Below are 18,925 nucleotides of genomic sequence, written 5' to 3'. Positions count from 1 at the left end.
GTGTCAGGCACTGCATCTCAGTGCTAGAGGTGTCACTACAGACCCTGGTTCGATTCCAGGCTGTATCACAACCGGCCGTGATTGGGAGTCCCATAGGGCGGTGCACAATTGGCCCAATGTCATCCGGGTTAGGGTTTGGCCGGGGTAGGCCTTCATTGTAAATAAGAATTTGTTCTTAACTGACTTGCCTGGTTAAATAAAGCTAAAATAAATCAAATACAATTGATTAGTCACTAACACTCACAATCCTTTATCTATTCCCTTCTTCATTTTCAGGTATCACTGGGAACCTGTCTGCAATTTTCTATTCATCACTTCTTCCTTCAACTGTGAATCTTCATCTTTTCCAGCTCCTTCTCCATCAGGTGAGACTCTGCAGTGGTTTCTGACAACTTAAGAAAAAGGAATCAGTTACTTGCTCCGATAAATTATTAATAATGGCCGATAAAGGGAATCCTTTATTCAAGGTTAATTGTATGGCTTATACTGTATATCTATCTATGCAACTGTATTCAATGGGATGCTTCAAGATGATTAGAACCTACGATGTCCAACAGGAGGTCAATCTTCAGCCTGAGTAGGTTGTTCTCCTTTTCAAGCTGTAGGTTCCTATTTTTCAGTCTCTGCACCTCCTTCCCAGATACATTCCCTTCAGACTGTAGGGGCGAGAAACAAAAGATCAAATGAAAAAGCAATGAAATAAAATACAAATATCAGCTGTGATCAGATAGATCAGATTTCTTACAGTAGCAGTGCAGACAGTGCAGTTTTCTACTACATTTAATTGATGATCAATTACCTGCAATCCATTGTCCGTCTTCAAATGTCAAGCTATGGCCCCCAATGTTCATAACAGGGGCTGCATACTCAAGACCCAACTCTATTGCCCTCGTAGACCAATCCAACTAGACTCAACAAATGAAGAGGGGGATGTAGAAACTTACTTCACATAAAAGACAACAGATGCACATTGTGCAGAATGTTTTTGGGCGTCCGAGAGGAATTTCATCAACTCACGGTGTGCAGATTGAAGACAGAAACAGACTTGCAAGGGGTATTCTTTGGACAGAAGGTGTTGCCAAAAAGCAGCATATTCGTCATCAGCTGCGTTATATATTGTGAGACAAATATATATTGTAGAGGATTAATGTTAGATTGATAACTTCTTATTTTGCAACTTTGGAAATAGTAGTCAAGTAACGGTAGCTAGCTAACGATAGCATTGCAAGCTAAGATTACCAACAGCGACAACATTACGCCACTATCTTTGTCGTTTATTTAATCATATATTAAAATAGCTAGCTAAATGACTGTACAACGCTTTTATTGAACTAGCTAATTCGTTATCTTTCGTTAGCAGAGGCTTCCCTTCTCTTTCTAGCCCAGCAAGTGGCTTTTTACAGACATGCAGATTACTGCGCAAGTGCTACAGATCCATTTTGTCTAAACGGGTAATAATGGAAGAATTTACAAATGGAAACGCAGCATTTGAGTTGGCTGATATCAAATCACTTTGCATTTTTATGAACGTTTACTGTAACTACATACCATTGGATTCTTTATAGTTAGACAAAGTCTAGATTTCATCCTTGTAATAATGTAAACACTTGATAAATGCCCCCGCTGTTTAGTTTGAGTGGGATAAGCCGTCAGTGTGAACGCATCACCATGGTGATAGCGTCACTTTGTGTTTGTTTACTGAATGCTTCCATCTAACTGTCACAGATTTATCGTCATATTTCCCCTAATTAATGATATAATGGCCGGATCCCGTTGTCTTCATAACAAGCCCCAGTGGCCTAATGGATAAGGCACTGGCCTCCTAAGCCAGGGATTGTGGGTTCGAGTCCCATCTGGGGTGAAACAATTTTTGTCCATTAAATTGTTTATAAATAACAGTGTCAACAACTAAATGCAATGATGGATGATTTCACACAAACATTTGAATATAAGTAAATTATTTATCGTGTCTTAACATTTATACTGAACAAAAATATTAAAGCAACATGTTTTATTTTTATTTTATTTCCCCTTTATTTTTTATTTATTTATTTTTTATTTCACCTTTATTTAACCAGGTAGGCACGTTGAGAACAAGTGCTCATTTACAATTGCGACCTGGACAAGATAAAGCAAAGCAGTCCAACACATACAACAACACAGAGTTACACATGGAGTAAAACATACAGTCAATAATACAGTAGAAAAATAAGTCTATATACAATGTGAGCAAATGAGGTGAGATAAGGGAGGTAAAGGCAAAAAAGGCCATGGCGGCAAAGTAAATATAATATAGCAAGTAAAACACTGGAATGGTAGATTTGTAGGGGAAGAAAGTGCAGAGTAGAAATAATGGGGTGCAAAGGAGCAAAATAAATACAGTAGGGGAAGGGGTAGTTGTATGGGCTAAATTATAGATGGGTTATGTACAGCTGCAGTGATCTGTGAGCTGCTCTGACAGCTGTTGCTTAAAGCTAGTGAGGGAGATAAGTGTTGCCAGTTTCAGAGATTTTTGTAGTTCGTTCCAGTCATTGGCAGCAGAGAACTGGAAGCAGAGACGGCCAAAGGAGGAATTGGCTTTGGGGGTGACGAGAGAGATATACCTGCTGGAGCGCGTGCTACAGGTGGGTGCTGCTATGGTGACCAGTGAGTGGAGATAAGGGGGGACTTTACCTAGCAGGGTCTTGTAGATGACCTGGAGCCAGCGGGTTTCGCGACGAGTATGAAGCGAGAGCCAGCCAACGAGAGCATACAGGTCGCAGTGGTGGGTAGTATATGGGGCTTTGGTGACAAAACGTATGGCACTGTGATAGACTGCATCCAGTTTATTGAGTAGGGTATTGGAAGCTATTTTGTAAATGACATCGCCGAAGTCGAGGATCGGTAGGATGGCCAGTTTTACGAGGGTATGTTTGGCAGCATGAGTGAAGGATGCTTTGTTTCAAAATAGGAAGCCAATTCTAGATTTAACTTCGGATTGGAGATGTTTGATCTGAGTCTGGAAGGAGAGCTTACAGTCTAACCAGACACCTAGGTATTTGTAGTTGTAGTTGTAGTTTAACCAGGTAGGCTAGTTGAGAACAAGTTCTCATTTACAACTGCGACCTGGCCAAGATAAAGCAAAGCAGTGTGACACAAACAACAACACAGAGTTACACATGGAATAAACAAGCGTACAGTCAATAACACAATAGAAAAAAAAGAAAGTCTATATACAGTGTGTGCAAATGACGTGAGGTGGTAAGGCAATAAATAGGCCATAGTAGCAAGTAATTACAATTTAGCAAAATTAACACTGGAGTGATAGATGTGCAGATGATGATGTGCAGGTGTTGGTCCCATGTTTCCTGGCCTGAAATAAAATATCCCAGAAATGTTTCATACACACAAAAAGCTAATTTCTTTCAAATTTTGTGCACAAATGTATTTACATCTCTGTTAGTGAGCATTTCTCCTTTGCCAAGATAATCTATCCACCTGACAGGTGTGGAATATCAAGAAGCTGATTTAACAGCATGATCATTACACAGGTGCACCTTGTGCTGGGGGACAATAATAGCCACTCTAAAATGTGCAGTTTTGTCACACAACACAATGCAATAGATGTCTCAAGTTTTGAGGGAGCGTGCAATTGGCATGCTGACTGCAGGAAAGTCCACCAGAGCTGTTGGCAGAGCATTTAATGTTCATTTATCTCTACCATATGTATCTCTACCATATCTCTATATCTCTACCATAAGCCACCTCCAACGTCATTTTAGAGAATTTGGCAGTACGTCCAACCAGCCTCAAAACCGCAGACCACGTTTAACCACGCCAGCCCAGGACCTCCACATCTGGCTTCTTCCATTGCAGGATCGTCTGAGACCAGCAACCCAGACAGCTGATGAAACTGTGGAGTATTTCTGTCTGTAATAAAGCCCTTTTGTGGGGAAAAACTCATTCTGATTGGCTAGTCCTGGCTCCCCAGTGGGTTGGCCCCAAGTGGGTGGGTCTATGCCCTCCCAGGCCCACCCATGGCTGCGCCCCTGCCCAGTCATGTGAAATCCATAGATTAGGGTCTAATGAATTTATTTTGTGTGACTAATTTCCACATATGAACTGTAACTCAGTAAAATTGCTCAGTTGGTAGAGCATGGTGTTTGCAACACCAATATGGTGTGTGCAATGCCAGGGTTGTGGGCTCGATTCCCACGGGTGGCCAATACAACATTTTTTTTTTAAATGCATGAAATGAAATGTATGCATTCACTACTGTAAGTCGCTCTGGATAAGAGCGTCTGCTAAATGACTAAAATGTAAATGTAATAAAATTGTTGCATGTTGCGTTTATATACAGTGCATTCGGAAAGTATTCAGACCCCTTGACTTTTTCCAATTTGTTACCTTACAGCCTTATTCTAAAACGTATTAAATGTTTTTTTCCCCCTATCAATCTAAAAACAATACCCCATAATGACAAAGCAAAAACAGGTTTAATTATTTTTGCTAATTCATAAAAATAAAAAAGTATTCTTGGGTATGACACTACAAGCTTGGTACACCTGTATTTGGGCAGTTTCTCCCATTCTTCTCTGCAGATCCTCTCAAGCTTTGTCAGGTTGGATGGGGAGCGTTGCTTCACAGTTATTTTCAGGTCTCTCCAGAGATGTTCGATCGGGTTCAAGTCCAGGCACTGGCTGGGCCACTCAAGAACATTCATTTACATTTACATTTAAGTCATTTAGCAGACGCTCTTATCCAGAGCGACTTACAAATTGGTGCATTCACCTTATAATATCCAGTGGAACAACCACTTTACAATAGTGCATCTAAATCTTTTAAGGGGGGGGGGTTAGAAGGATTACTTTATCCTATCCCAGGTATTCCTTGAAGAGGTGGGGTTTCAGGTGTCTCCGGAAGGTGGTGATTGACTCCGCGTCCTGGCGTCCTGGCGTCATTCAGAGACTTGTCCCGAAGCGTTGTCCTGATGGAAGGTGAACCGTCGCCCCAGTCTGAGGTCCTGGGCACTCTGGAGCAGGTTTTCATCAAGGATCTCTCTGTACTTCACTCCGTTCATCTTTCCCTCGACCCTGACTAGTCTCCCAGTCCCTGCCGCTGAAAAACATCCCCACAGCATGATGCTGCCACCACCATGCTTCACCGTAGTATTGGTGCCAGGTTTCCTCCAGACGTGAAGCTTGGCATTCATGCCAAAGAGTTCAATCTTGGTTTCTCATGGTCTGAGTCTTTTGGTGCCTTTTAGCAAACTCCAAGCAGGCTGTCATGTGCCTTTTACTGAGGAGTGGCTTACGTCTGGCCATAAAGGTGAATTGCTGCAGAGATGGTTGTCCTTCTGGAAGGTTCTCCCATCTCCACAGAGGAACTCTAGAGCTCTGTCAGAGTGACCATCGGGTTCTTGGTCACCTCCTTGACCAAGGCCCTTGGTGATTCCAAACTTCTTCCATTTAAGAATGATGGAGGCCACTGTGTTCTTGGGGACCTTGAATACTGTAGACATTTTTGGTACCCTACCCCAGATCTCTGCCTCAACACAATCCTGTCTCGGTGCTCTACAGACAATTCCTTCGACCTCATGGCTTGGTTTTTGCTACGACATGCACTGTCATCTGTGGGACCTTATATAGACAGGTATGTGCCTTTCCAAATAATTTCCAATCAATTGAATTGACCAAAGGTGGACTCCAGTCAAGTTGTAGAAACATCTCAAGGATGATCAACGGAAACAGGATGTACCTGAGGTCAGTTTCGAGTCTCATAGCAAAGGGTCTGAATACTTCTGTGAATAAGGTATTTTAAAAATATTTTAGCAAAAACCAATAACAACCTGTTTCGCTTTGTCATTATGGGGTATTGTGTAGATTTTTATTTATTTAATACATTTTAGAATAAGGCTGTAACGTAACAAAATGTGGAACATTTCAAGGGGTATGAATATTTCCCGAAGGCACTGTATTTTTTCAGTATCGGATTGTAGTTGGAAATGTGTAGCCAAACATCCTAGAAAAGGTAAATTTATGTTTATCATGTAGCCTTGAACCAATTGAAGAGCGCTTCTTAACGTTCGTCCAATCATATGTCTAGGTTATTATCCGCTTAGGTCGCACATGAATTTAAGTCGATTCCCCCAGTTGAACTTAAATTTGACTCTGGAGTGACCAGCAAATGTCATATGTTATTGCCTTTAGAATATGCACTTCAAACGTATAATTCTATTAACATTAGAACCGATCAATTAAGACATGGATTTGAGTGGGGAGCAGAGAGAATTCCTTGTTATTTTGTGCGTCTTGGCTGCAGCCCTCGTGCAAACTTACCGTAAGTCTTCATTCAATATTTTTCAATATTGCGCTTTGCCTTTCGATATTCATAAATTAGCCAAATTATGTTAAACGTAGGTTGTTCATTCATTGCATCCAATAAACTGCATAAATGTGCAAGCAGAGGTGTATCGGAGCGGTACAACCTCTTGTGAATTGTGGCACGGTTTGATTGACATGTCATGTCAGATAGGTATAATTCGCACGAGTAGTAGCAGAGAACCCCCAGAGTGAACATTTTGGGTGGTGCGTAGGCTACATTGCCAGACACTTTTTTTTTTTTTTCTTGGTGACGCAGATCAAAAAAATCATACACAATAATATTTACCGCCCTATTGGCTTCATTATATTTTTTTATTCTGTATTCCCCTCAGTATTTCTATACAGTGTGAAAGTCAGTAAAATGGATTGATAAAATACATTGTAACTATTTGAACATCCAGTCCAAGGTAAACATTGCCTGATAATAGGCCTACTGTATGCAATGCATTTGCTCAATAGACCCATTCTTCAATCCATACAATCCATTCAGCTGAATACACAGACAAGACACTTTTGCTTAGCTTCTATCCACCACCCTTGAGTGTTCTTCTAATATTATGTAAGGTGTGTTATTCATCCCTGTCCCATTGTGGTAGAGATCCAAGAGGCCACTGTGTACTGGGATGCTGCCCAGAAGAGTGTGATTCTGAATGAGGGGGTGTTGGAGAAAGAAGGGGGTGCCTATGGCTATTACAATGACACTCTCCTCTTGACGGGCTGGGGGGTGCTGGAGATTCGGGCAGGGTATGGGGAGACCCCCGAGAGTGATGAGACCACCTCCTTCTTGGCTGGGTATCTGGAAGGGTTCCTCACTGCAGAGTGAGTGCTTTCACTGCTTTGTTACAAATGACACTGATGTTCGTGTTATCTTTATTTAGCCCTGTTCACATCTATACATTCATTATAGACATCATTATTGAGAGTGAAAATCCTTGAGGAAATTTTGACCCTGGCTTTCTCTCTCCATCAGGCAAATGTTTAGCCACTATGCCAACATATATCCTCAGATGATTAAAGATGAGAAGATTCTGGACCCCTTGAAAGATTTCATGATGTAAGATTCCCATTTATGCTATAGACCAGCGGCTCCCAATCTTTTCCGTTCTGTGGACTACCAAATCACTGTCAAAAGCTCTTGAGGACCCCCATTCGCGGAATCGCATATTGTTTTTACATCAAATATCATGACGGTCAAATGTAGTCAATTTTAGCAGTCAATGTAACAAATTAAAAGCCTATAATAATAATTATAATGACTGAATACCTGAGTCGGTCCACAGTAAACAGGACTACTGGACCAGAGAGCAGGTGAAGTTGAGGAGAAACAGGGACCCCTTTTGGCTGCATGCAGGACTGATCCTGGCTCAACTGGATGGGCTACAGGCTGGAGCTGCATACTGGGCCAAGAGCAGGCAGAGAGAGGTGTGTGTGTGTGTGTGTGTGTGTGTGTGTGTGTGTGTGTGTGTGTGTGTGTGTGTGTGTGTGTGTGTGTGTGTGTGTGTGTGTGTGTGTGTGTGTGTGTGTTGTGTGTGTGTGTGGGAGCAAGAGAAAGGTGTGAGGGACTGAATGTCAGAACTGAAGGGAATTGTGTTTTGACGATAAGTTTCTGTGTGCGAGCATCAGATTTTCCTCCAACCTAATGGGATCTGTATAGTCACAAACCCCTAATTGCAAACAAAAACAGTTCCCAATCCTTTATGCAAATCCCAACTGACCCTTTTCTTCCACCTTTCCACGTCCTAGCCTCTGTCCATGTTTGCGCTGCAGTTTCTGAATGAAGTTGGAGACCTGCTGGACCTGATTCCAGCACTGACACCACGCTTCAACTCCTCCCGAGGCCCTGTGCCAGGAATAGGCCACTGCTCAGCTCTCATAAAGGTCAGGAGTCAAGTGAATTTGGCTAGGTTTGGTTGTTTGTTTAGCTCATGATTGGTGGTGTTTATAGTCTATTTATAGCTGACTTGCATATCATCCCCATGAGTGGAGTTATACAATGCGATTTCCATAATCTACAAAAGATATTCAGCCACTGTTAAAGCATATTGGTTTATAATGATGTAGATACCATTTTTATTGAGCTTTCATTTTTCTACAGGAGTGTATTAATACCTTTCTCAGATCCAGTTTTCTCTTTAGTTCATGCATGAGGTAGTGAGGACGGTACACTTTAAGCCTGTGATGTAACACCATGTGTTTGGTGTCTTTATCCTGTTCTCTCTCTAGGTTCTGCCAGGCTTTGAGAACCTGCTGTTAGCCCACTCCAGCTGGTTCAACTACGCTTCCACCATGCGTATCTACAAACACTGGGACTTCAAGCTGGCCGACACACACACCGCCACGGGCAAGATATCCTTCAGCAGCTACCCTGGTACAGGAACATGAGTGATTGAATTTGATTGATAAAGCAATTTATATAGTGCTTTATATTGTATTGAACCCTTATTTTACCAGGTGAGTTGACTGGGAACACATTCTCATATACAGCAACGACCCAGGGAATAGTTACAGGGGAGAGGAGGTGGGTGAATGAGCCAATTGGAAGCTGGGGATGATTAGGTGGCCATGATGGTATGAGGGCCAGATTGGGAATTTAGCCAGGACACCGGGGTTAACACCTCTACTCTTTCGATAAGTGCCATGGGATCTTTAGTGACCACAGAGAGTCAGGACACCCGTTTAACGTCCCATCCGAAAGACTGCACAATGTCCTCAATCACTGCCCTGGGATATATACTGTACAGTTGTGGCCAAAAGTTTTGAGAATGACACAAATATTAATTTTCACCAAGTCTGCTGCCTCAGTTTGTATGATGGCAATTTGCATATACTCCAGAATGTTACGAAGATTGATCAGATGAATTGCAATTAATTGCAAAGTCCCTTTTTGCCATGCAAATGAACTGAATCCACAAAAAACATTTCCACTGCATTTCAGCCCTGCCACAAAAGGACCAGCTGACATCATGTCAGTGATTCTCTCGTTAACACAGGTGTGAGTGTTGACGAGGACAAGACTGGAGATTACTCTGTCATGCTGATTGAGATCGACTAACAGACTGGAAGCTTCAAAAGGAGGGTGGTGCTTGGAATCATTGTTCTTCCTCTGTCAACCATGGTTGCTTGCAAGGAAACACGTGCCGTCATCATTAATTTGCACAGAAAGGGCCTCACAGGCAAGGATATTGCTGCCAGTAAGATTGCACCTAAATCAACCATTTATCAGATCATCAAGAACTTCAAGGAGAGTGGTTCAATTGTTGTGAAGAAGGCTTCAGGGCGCTCAAGAAAGTCCAGCAAGCGCCAGGACCATCTCCTAAAGTTGATTCAGCTGTGGGATCGGGGCACCACCAGTACAGAGCTTGCTCAGGAATGGCAGCAGGCAGGTGTGAGTGCATCTGCACGCACAGTGAGGCGAAGACTTTTGGAGGATGGCCTGGTGTCAAGAAGGGCAGCAAAGAAGCAACTTCTCTCCAGAAAAAACATCAGGGACAGGGATTGGACTGCTGGGGACTGGGGTAAAGTCATTTTCTCTGATGAATCCCCTTTCTGATTATTTGGGGCATCCGGAAAAAAGCTTGTCCGGAGAAGACAAGGTGAGCGCTACCATCAGTCCTGTGTCATGCCAACAGTAAAGCATCCTGAGTGTAACGGCTGTCTTCGGGTAGAGAGGACCAAAACACAGCAGGAATGTGGATGCTCATCTTGAATATTTATTTTAAATAAAGTGAACACCAAAACGAAGAACGACAGCCCGACAGTTTAACAGGCTATACTTACTACAGCAGTGCTAAAGACAACTACCCACAAAATACCAAACCAAACACACACCTATATATAGGACTCTCAATCAGAGGCAACTAGAAACACCTGCCTCCAATTGAGAGTCCAACACCCAATCCTAAACATAGAAAAACTAAACTAGACAGAACGTAGAAATACATACAAAACACAAACCCTCTGCCATGTCCTGACCAAAACTAATACAATTACTCCCTCTGCTGGTCAGGACGTGACACTGAGACCATTCATGTGTGGGGTTGCTTCTCAGCCAAGGGAGTGGGCTCACTCACAATTTTGCCTAAGAACACAATATATATATTTTTTTAAACAGAGGAAAGAATGCCTCCTACTGGCCCTCCAACACCACTTCCAGCAGCATCTGGTGTCCCGTCTAGGGACTGACCCTGCTCAGCTTCAGAGGCATGCCAGCAGTGGGATGCAGGGTAGTATGCTGCTGGCTGATATTGTGCTATTGGGGAGAACTCTTCTCATTCACTATCAATGTGTAGCACCCATCTACCTAATTTGGCTGAAAAAAGCAGCCTGAGTCTTTTACAATACAGACTCCACCAGTCCTGAAAATTGGGAAGTTTAGTAATATGCAGTTGCATCGGAAGGATGTAGGATGTATTTGGACAGGAAGGATGTATTTGGACAGTATTTGGACAGTGAAGCTAACATTTTTTAAATTATACTCCATTTTGGATTTGAGATCAAATTTTTTGGATCTCAAATCCAAAATGGAGTATAATTTAAAAAATGTTAGCTTCACTGTCCAAATACTGTCCAAATACATAAACTCGTAGCCTGGTTCCTCATTTTCAAGTCAAGGGGGTTAAGTGATGTTATTGAAGATTTGCCATTTTCCCTGTCATACATTATCTTACAGGCCCCATCACCATTAAAACTGAAGTGGCTTAAAAGCGCTATTTTTAGAGTTAAGCAGGGAATGTTATCTCACTCTCAGTGCAGAAACACACTACATTAAAAAATACTAAAATACAATCTGGTTGCTAGGATTTGAATCCATCTAGCCCTTCTGTGCACAAGCTTACCACAGTCTCTCGGGACTGAAATCTACTACATTATAATGACATTTTTAATTACCCTGTGGTGCTAGGAATGTTACAACTCACATATGTCCTTGCCCTTAGCCCAACTTCTTTTTTTCTCTACACTATAGTGCAAGGGATGCTAGTCTACACTACTCCCACATGTCCTCACCCCTTCATGTCCCCTCTCCTTTCCTAACCAGCCATGCACTTCTCTCCTCTCCCCTCTCTCCTCCAAGGCTTCCTGACATCTTTGGATGACTTCTACCTGCTAGGCAGTGGGCTGCTGATGACTCAGACCACCAACAGTGTCTTCAACACCTCTCTGTTCACCCTGATCACCCCCCACAGCCTGCTGGCCTGGCAGAGGGTGCGGCTGGCACACGCCCTGGCACGCACTGGGGAGCAGTGGGCTCACATCTTCTCTAAGTACAACTCCGGTAATGCCTGGGGTGTGGAGGACGTTTGTGGTGTGTGATTTGTGTAATAACCTGTACTTGCATGACTAACCTATGAGCTTGTGTTTAGGGGTGGTGTGTGGATAGACTTTGTGATTTATGTGCTACTGTACTTGTTAAGGATTGTAGTTTCTGTTGAATTGATTGTTGCATAGTATGATAAATGGCATAGTATGTTAAAGGAAAAGGAAAGGGGGATACCTAGTAAGTTGTATAACTGAAAATATTCAACTGAAATTGTCTTCTCCTTCTGTGGGGGGCTGCCTTAATCGACGTCCACATCTTTGGGCGTACACCGGCTATGTGATGTATCGCCTTAGGCCTTGACCACAGATGGTTCCTGACCACAGATGATGGAACCGTCCTGTTCTCTAAGGATGTACTGTAGTCTGTCTTTGTTAATAGAGCCACCGCAGCAGGAGATGACATAACTTGTTGCTTAGGAGGAACAGTACAGCTTGTTCTCAATGAGAGGACTGACTGGCCATAGCCTCTGTGTCTCTGGAACCTACTGTAACCAGAAAGTGACACCTGATACGTTCCCATTATGATTGTATACATGCAAACTCTGCTCACCAGTTCCTAGTTCAAAGACCCTTTTTTTCACCTTCTTTTTTATGAGTATCTGCATGCTCCAGTGTAGTGCATGTGTTCACCACAGTCCCAAGCCATGACATACTGCATATCAGGAGGTGACTCGTTTCTCCTCATTTCAAGGACCTGTAATAACCAGTAGATAATCAACACCAAACCAAGTTAAGCACAACTAATAACACAACTACATTTCCCCTCCCCTCCTCAGGAACCTATAACAGCCAGTACATGGTGCTGGATCTGAGCAGGGTGTCATTGGGGAGGAGTATAAGGGATGGGGCTCTGACTGTGGTAGAGCAGATACCAGGACTGGTGCTACACTCTGACCAGACACAGGCCCTGCGACAGGGTAAGGGACCGTCTCATTTCAGTCTGTTGATATAATGCTAAACTGGTGGATATGCCATCCTAATTTTCACTCTAGGATTAATAAAGTCTTATGGGATTAAACTTCATATGATTCCCCCAAATGTAATTCATTGATTGGCAAGCTGATATGTTGCAAAAATGTATTTTCAAAGCCTGGGGGAGAAGGATAAATGCATTGTTTGTTTAATGTAATTAAATGGCAGCTGTAATAGCCATGATTATTATCTATGTGTGTATATTGTAAAAGAAAATTGTTTTATGTGCATATTACTTCAAGAAATAATAGTGTATTATAAACCCATGTCAGCTGGGCACCAATATGTGTGACACTTAAAGGCCCAGGGTAGTCAAAATAGAGGTGTTTTATATGTATTTCCACACTGAGGTTGGAATAATACTGTGTAATTGTGAAAATTATGAGAATGCCCTTTTTAGTGTAAGAGACATCACCAGGCAGTTTAACTTCTCTGCCAATAACAGCTTGTTTTCAGTTTTCCCCTCCCTAATCTGACCACTCCCAGACAGTCGTAGCGAAATTCTTGCTTGAGAAATTGATCTAGCTAAGAAACGATTTTTGTTTCTTTTTGACCATTTTCATTGAAACCAATTACAGTAAGGTACTTAATTGTTACCCAGAAATGATTTGATATTGAGATAAAACAGCTGCATTGGGCCTTTAAATAAAATATATCAATCAATGAATCATGTTGGTTGTTTCAGTCTCTCAGCATCTGATATAGCCCTACTTCACCATTCCTACATTATTCTTGTCTTTCTCCTGGTCCCTCCGGCAGGCTACTGGCCGTCCTACAACGTGCCCTTCCATGCAGACATCTACAACCTGAGTGGCTACGGGGTCATGTGGAGGAAGCATGGAGAGGACTTCTCCTATGACCTCTGTCCCAGAGCCAAGATCTTCCGCAGGGATCAGGCCAGGGTTACAGACCTCGCCTCCCTCAAACACATCATGAGATACAACAGTGAGTGCTGCAGCCCCTCTCAAGATGGCGCTGACAGATGGTCACCTCGCTTCACGTCCTTAGGAAACTATGTAGTAATTCATTTATTTAATGTATTATTTCTTACATTGTTATCCCAGAAAATCTTAAGTGTTATTACATACAGCCGGGAAGAACTACTGGATATAAGAGCGACGTTAACTTACCAACATTACGATCAGGAATACGACTTTCCCGAAGCGGATCATTTGTTCGGACCTCCACCCTTGACATTGGTTCTAATCCCAGAGGCCGACCCAAAACAACGTCGTCGCCGCAGGAGAGGCAGACAGAGCGGCCTCCTGGTCAGACTTAGAAGGCGAACACACCATCCACCGCTTCTGAGCATACTACTCGCCAAACTTCAGTCTCAAGACAACAAGGTGGACGAAATTAGGGCACGAGTTGCCTTCCAGAGAGACATAAGAGATTGTATCATTCTTTGATTCACGGAAAACATGGCTCACTCGGATATGTTGTCGGAGTCGGTACAGCCACTGGGTTTATTCATGCGTTGCGCCAACAGAAACAAACATCTCTCTGGTAATAAGAAGGGCGGGGGTGTATGCCTCATGATTAACGACTCATGGTGTAATCATAACAACATACAATAACTCAAGTCCTTTTGTTCACCTGACATAGAATTCCTTACAATCAAATGCCGACCGCATTATCTTCCAATAGAATTCTCTTAGATTATAGTTACAGCCGTGTATATCCCCCCCAAGCAGATACCTCGACGGCCCTGAAAGAACTTCACTGAACTTTATGTAAACTGGAAACCATATATCCTGAGGCTGCATTTATTGTAGCTGGGGATTTTATCAACGCTAATTTGAGAACAAGGTTACCTAAATTCTACCAGCACATTGATTGTTGCACCCACTCGAGCAAAACATTGGACCACTGCTACTCTAACTTCCGCGATGCATACAAGGCCCTCCCCTGCCCTCTCTTTGGCAAATCTGACCATGACTCTATCTTGTTGCTCCCCTTCTAGAGGCAGAAACTAAAACAGGTCGCACCCATGCTTAGGTCTATCCAACGCCGGTCTGACCAATCAGATTCCACGCTTCAAGATTGCTTCGATCACGTGGACTGGGATATGTTCCGGGTAGCCTCAGACAATAACATTGACGTATACGCTGCCTCGGTGAGTGAGTTTATTAGGAAGTGCATTGGAGACGTTGTACCCACTGTGACTATTAAAACCTTCCCTAACCAGAAACCATGGATTGATGGCAGCATTCACGAAAAACGGAAAGCGCGAACCACCGCATTTAATCATGCCGAGGCGACTGGAAACATGACCGAATACAAACAGTGTAGCTATTCCCCTCCACTAGGTAATCAAACAAGCAAAGCATCAGTATAGAGACAAAGTAGAGTCGCAATTCAACGGCTCAAACACGGGACGTATGTTACAGGGTCTACAGATAAATCACGGATTACAAAAAGAAAACCAGCCCCGTCGCGGACATTGACGCCTCGCTCCCGAACAAATTAAACAACTTCTTTGCGTGCTTTGAGGACAATACAGTGCCACAGACACGGCCCGCTACCAAAGACTGTGGGCTCCCCTTTAACGTGGCCGATGTGAGTAAAACATTTAAATGTGTTAACCCTCGCTAGGCTGCCGGCCCAGACGGCATCCCTAGCCGCATCCTCAGAGCATGCGCAGACCAGCTGGCTGGTGTGTTTACGGACATATTCAATCAATCCCTATCCCAGTCTGCTGTCCCCACATGCTTCAAGATGGCCACCATTGTTCCTGTTCCCAAGAAAGCTAAGGTAACTGAACCAAATGACTAGCACTCACTTCTGTCATCATGAAGTTCTTTGAGAGACTAGTCAAGGATCATATCACCTCCACCCTACTTGATACCCTAGACCCACTCCAATTTGCTTACCGCCCCAATAGGTCCACAGGCGATGCAATCGCCATCACAATGCCGTATCCCATCTGGACAAGAGGAATACATATGTAAGAATGCTGTTCATTGACTAAAGCTCAGCATTCAACACCATAGTACCCTCCAAACTCATCATTAAGCTTGAGAACCTGGGTCTCAACCCTGCCCTATGCAACTGGGTCCTAGACTTTCTGACGGATCGCCCCCAGGTGGTGAAGGTAGGAAACAACATCTCCACCCCGCTGATCCTCAACACTGGGGCCCCACAAGGGTGCGTTCTCAGCCCTCTCCTGTACTCCCTGTTCACCCACGACTGCGTGGCCATGCACGCCTCCAACTCAATCATCAGGTTTGCAGAAGACACTACAGTGGTAGGCTTGATTACCAACAACAACGAGACAGCCTACAGGGAGGAGGTGATGATCGTGGACTTCAGGAAACAGCAGAGGGAGCACCCCCCTATCCACATCGATGGGACAGCAGTGGAGGATGTGGAAAGTTTTAAGTTCCACGGTGTACACATCACGGACAAACTGAAATGGTCAACCCACACAGACAGCCTGGTGAAGAAGGCGCAACAACGCCTCTTCAACCTCAGGAGGCTGAAGAAATTGGGCTTGTCACCTAAAACCCTCACAAACTTCTACAGATGCACAATCGAGAGCCTCCTGTCGGGCTGTATCACCGCCTGGTACGGCAACTGCTCCGCCCACAACCGCAAGGCTCTCCAGAGGGTAGTGCGGTCTGCACAACGCATCACCGGGGGCAAACTACCTGCCCTCCAGGACACCTACAGCACCCGATGTCACAGGAAGGCCAAAAAGATAATCAAGGACAACAACCACCCGAGTCACTGCCTGTTCACCCCGCTATCATTCAGAAGACGAGGTCAGTATAGGTGCATCAAAGCTGGGACCGAGAGACTGAAAAACAGCTTCTATCTCAAGGCCATCAGGCTGTTAAACAGCCATCACTGACACAGAGAGGCTGCTGCCAACATACAGACTCAAATCACTGGCCACTTTAATAAATGGATTTATAGTCACTTTAAAAAAATACCACTTTAATAATGTTTACATTTCCTACATTACTCATATGTATATAGTGTATTTTATACCATCTATTGCATCTTGCCTATGTTTTACGGCCATTGTGCATCCATATATTTATATATACATATTCTTATTCCATCCCCTTACATTGTGTGTGTGTGTGTGTATAAGGTAGTCGTTGTGAATTTGTTAGATTACTTGTTAGATATTACTGCACTGTCGAACTGGAAGCACAGGCATTTCGCTACACACGCATTAACATCTGCTAACCATGTGTATGTGACCAATAAAATTTGATTTGAGTATGATTTTGTCAGGAATGGGTTGGTAACTGTAGTTCTTTTAGAATTAGGCTGATGCAGGCAATGCCAGATCTGCAGGACTGCTGGCCCTGTAGTGTCTAATCTTTTTTGCTACAACCGTAATCTGGAAAGAATCGGGCCTTTCATTCTGGTCTGCTAAAGCTATCCCTATTAATAGAATGAGAATTCAGGTGGAGATTAAATTATTCAACCCCACAAGGAGGATAGATCATCTTGCTGTGTTGGTCTACTAGATTGTCACGACTGCTGTTCCAACCTCTGAACTCAGTGCTTTTGAACTGTGTCTCCAGACTACAGGAAAGACCCTTACTCCAAAGGCCATCCCTGTAAAACCATCTGCTGTCGCAATGACCTGAGGCTGAAGAAACCACGTCCAGGAGGCTGCTATGACACCAAGGTCAGGGTTCAATTACCACCATGTCCATGCATTCTCACTCATAAAATAATATCAAAGGGAACATGATGGCACAATTTATACTCCTACAGTACATCACAATACTAAAATAACATTCAAGTAAAACAAAGGGCCATTTTTAATGATCTTCGCTCGCGCTCTCTCTCTCTCCTTCCCTCTCCTAGGTGACAGACTTCCACCTGGCCCGTCAGTTAGCAGGCGAGGCCGTGAACGGTCCCACCACTCAGGGGGGCCTGCTTCCGTTCTCCTGGAGTCACTTCAACAGCACAGCCCACAAGGGTCTGCCGCAGTCATATAACTTCAGCTTCATCACCATGAAGCCAACACTGTCACTATACCAGCCCTGAGAGGGGTCTGGGTTGTGTTCATAAGGGCATGCAACATAAAAAGAAATTGCAATAGAAGATGATAATAAGGGTTTCTTATTGGACAAGTCTAGGTAGTCCCTCTCTATTTAATTCAGTTATCTTCCATTTGGTGCTTAATGAAAGTGACCCATGGGTCTGAAAGCACACGGGCTAGGGAGTAGAGGAAGAAGTGGCCACCAGACACTGATCCAAGGTCTTTTTTTGTTGTTAGCGAAACGGTTAGATGCACTGATTATACTGTATCCCTGTTATGTGATTGTTAGTTTTGTATAATGTGGGTTCATTTGTGTGGTGTACATTCCTCTGAGTTAATGACTGAGCAGGCAGAGGTCATTACATGGTTCTATGTTTACAGTGCAGTCCAGTAAATTGTGTCAGTCGGGGTTGGGGAACATGTAGCCTACGGGCCAATATTGACATTTACACACAATGATACCAGCTCAGACTTCTCATTTTGTGCCACAGTTTGGTTCCCTGGTCTTGACTTGAACCACAAGTGATGACCTGATGCCGATAATCAGGGAATTAGTTGTCTGTACAACATTCTCAGGTTTGTGTGTTTTTTCTGAAGGCACCATATTGATACTCCCCGAAGAAGCAGTCCTCCATAGGAATGAATGGAATTCCACAGTATTTCAATTAAATGTTTCAATGACAAAATTACATGTCTTTAGTGGGGACAGTAACATTAGTACTCTCAAAAAACTACTGAAATTGTTTTATTTTCATTTTAATGTTTAGCTCACATAATATAATTTAAAAGTCTGTAATAGAATAAACGTGGCAAAAACAATTGTAGACAATAAATGCATTTCTATAGCTTCCAAAATGTGTTTTTACTATAGAGTACTACAGTATGAGTCATAATACCCATAAAACCTAGTGTTTTTCCAACATTAATTTTTTCCATAGGGGATTTTAGAAAAACTTCAAATAAGGGCTGTGTTTCGTGTAGGCTTATCCTGGTGTGACGTTTTGATAGCCATGAAAAACTCTCTAGGGCAAGGTGACTTTTATCAATATATTCGCCTGTATTTACCCCCCCAAAATGAAATGCTAATTAGCTACTAATGTAGCTATGATAAAGAACTACAAATGACATGATGATCTGGACGAGACTGCTGAATTGAGGCAAAGGTAAGAATCTCTGCATTAACTATCTAATGTTAGCTAAATTCAGTAATTAATAAATTGTCTACATTTATTTAAATGGACAATTCTGTGAACTGTCTTGTGCAAGT

The 18,925-nt window shown here is 43.1% G+C and overlaps 1 protein-coding gene, 1 long non-coding RNA gene and 1 other non-coding gene across 4 annotated transcripts; 2 read left to right on the top strand and 1 right to left on the bottom strand.

The window, feature by feature from the left end:
* LOC106610018 (uncharacterized) lies at positions 1 to 1,670 on the bottom strand. Of its 2 annotated transcripts, XR_001329834.2 has the most exons (5): positions 1,549 to 1,670; positions 1,018 to 1,104; positions 800 to 905; positions 546 to 656; positions 1 to 392 (listed from the first exon to the last, which is right to left on the bottom strand). It is a non-coding gene; the product is annotated as an uncharacterized lncRNA (long non-coding RNA). The 2 variants fall into 2 exon arrangements; XR_001329833.2 differs by lacking the exon at positions 1,549 to 1,670 and having other exon boundaries at positions 102 to 392; positions 1,018 to 1,531.
* Positions 1,671 to 1,788: 118 nt separating this feature from the next.
* Positions 1,789 to 1,861, top strand: trnar-ccu (transfer RNA arginine (anticodon CCU)). Its single transcript has one exon. It is a non-coding gene; the product is annotated as a tRNA-Arg (tRNA).
* A 4,223-nt stretch (positions 1,862 to 6,084) lies between these two features.
* Positions 6,085 to 18,479, top strand: LOC106609407 (phospholipase B-like 1). The gene is made up of 11 exons (XM_014208206.2): positions 6,085 to 6,318; positions 6,959 to 7,181; positions 7,333 to 7,416; positions 7,643 to 7,784; positions 8,106 to 8,240; positions 8,586 to 8,730; positions 11,434 to 11,634; positions 12,455 to 12,595; positions 13,410 to 13,595; positions 17,192 to 17,298; positions 17,481 to 18,479. Exons 1-11 carry the CDS (start codon positions 6,243 to 6,245, stop codon positions 17,661 to 17,663), a joined length of 1,623 nt encoding a protein of 540 aa, XP_014063681.1. The 5' UTR covers positions 6,085 to 6,242; the 3' UTR covers positions 17,664 to 18,479.
* The last annotated feature ends 446 nt before the right edge of the window (positions 18,480 to 18,925 follow it).

The sequence above is a fragment of the Salmo salar genome, chromosome ssa01 (assembly GCF_905237065.1).
Source record: "Salmo salar chromosome ssa01, Ssal_v3.1, whole genome shotgun sequence".
Classification (NCBI taxonomy): Eukaryota; Metazoa; Chordata; class Actinopteri; order Salmoniformes; family Salmonidae; genus Salmo; species Salmo salar.
This window is presented reverse-complemented; position numbering and strand designations above follow the sequence as displayed.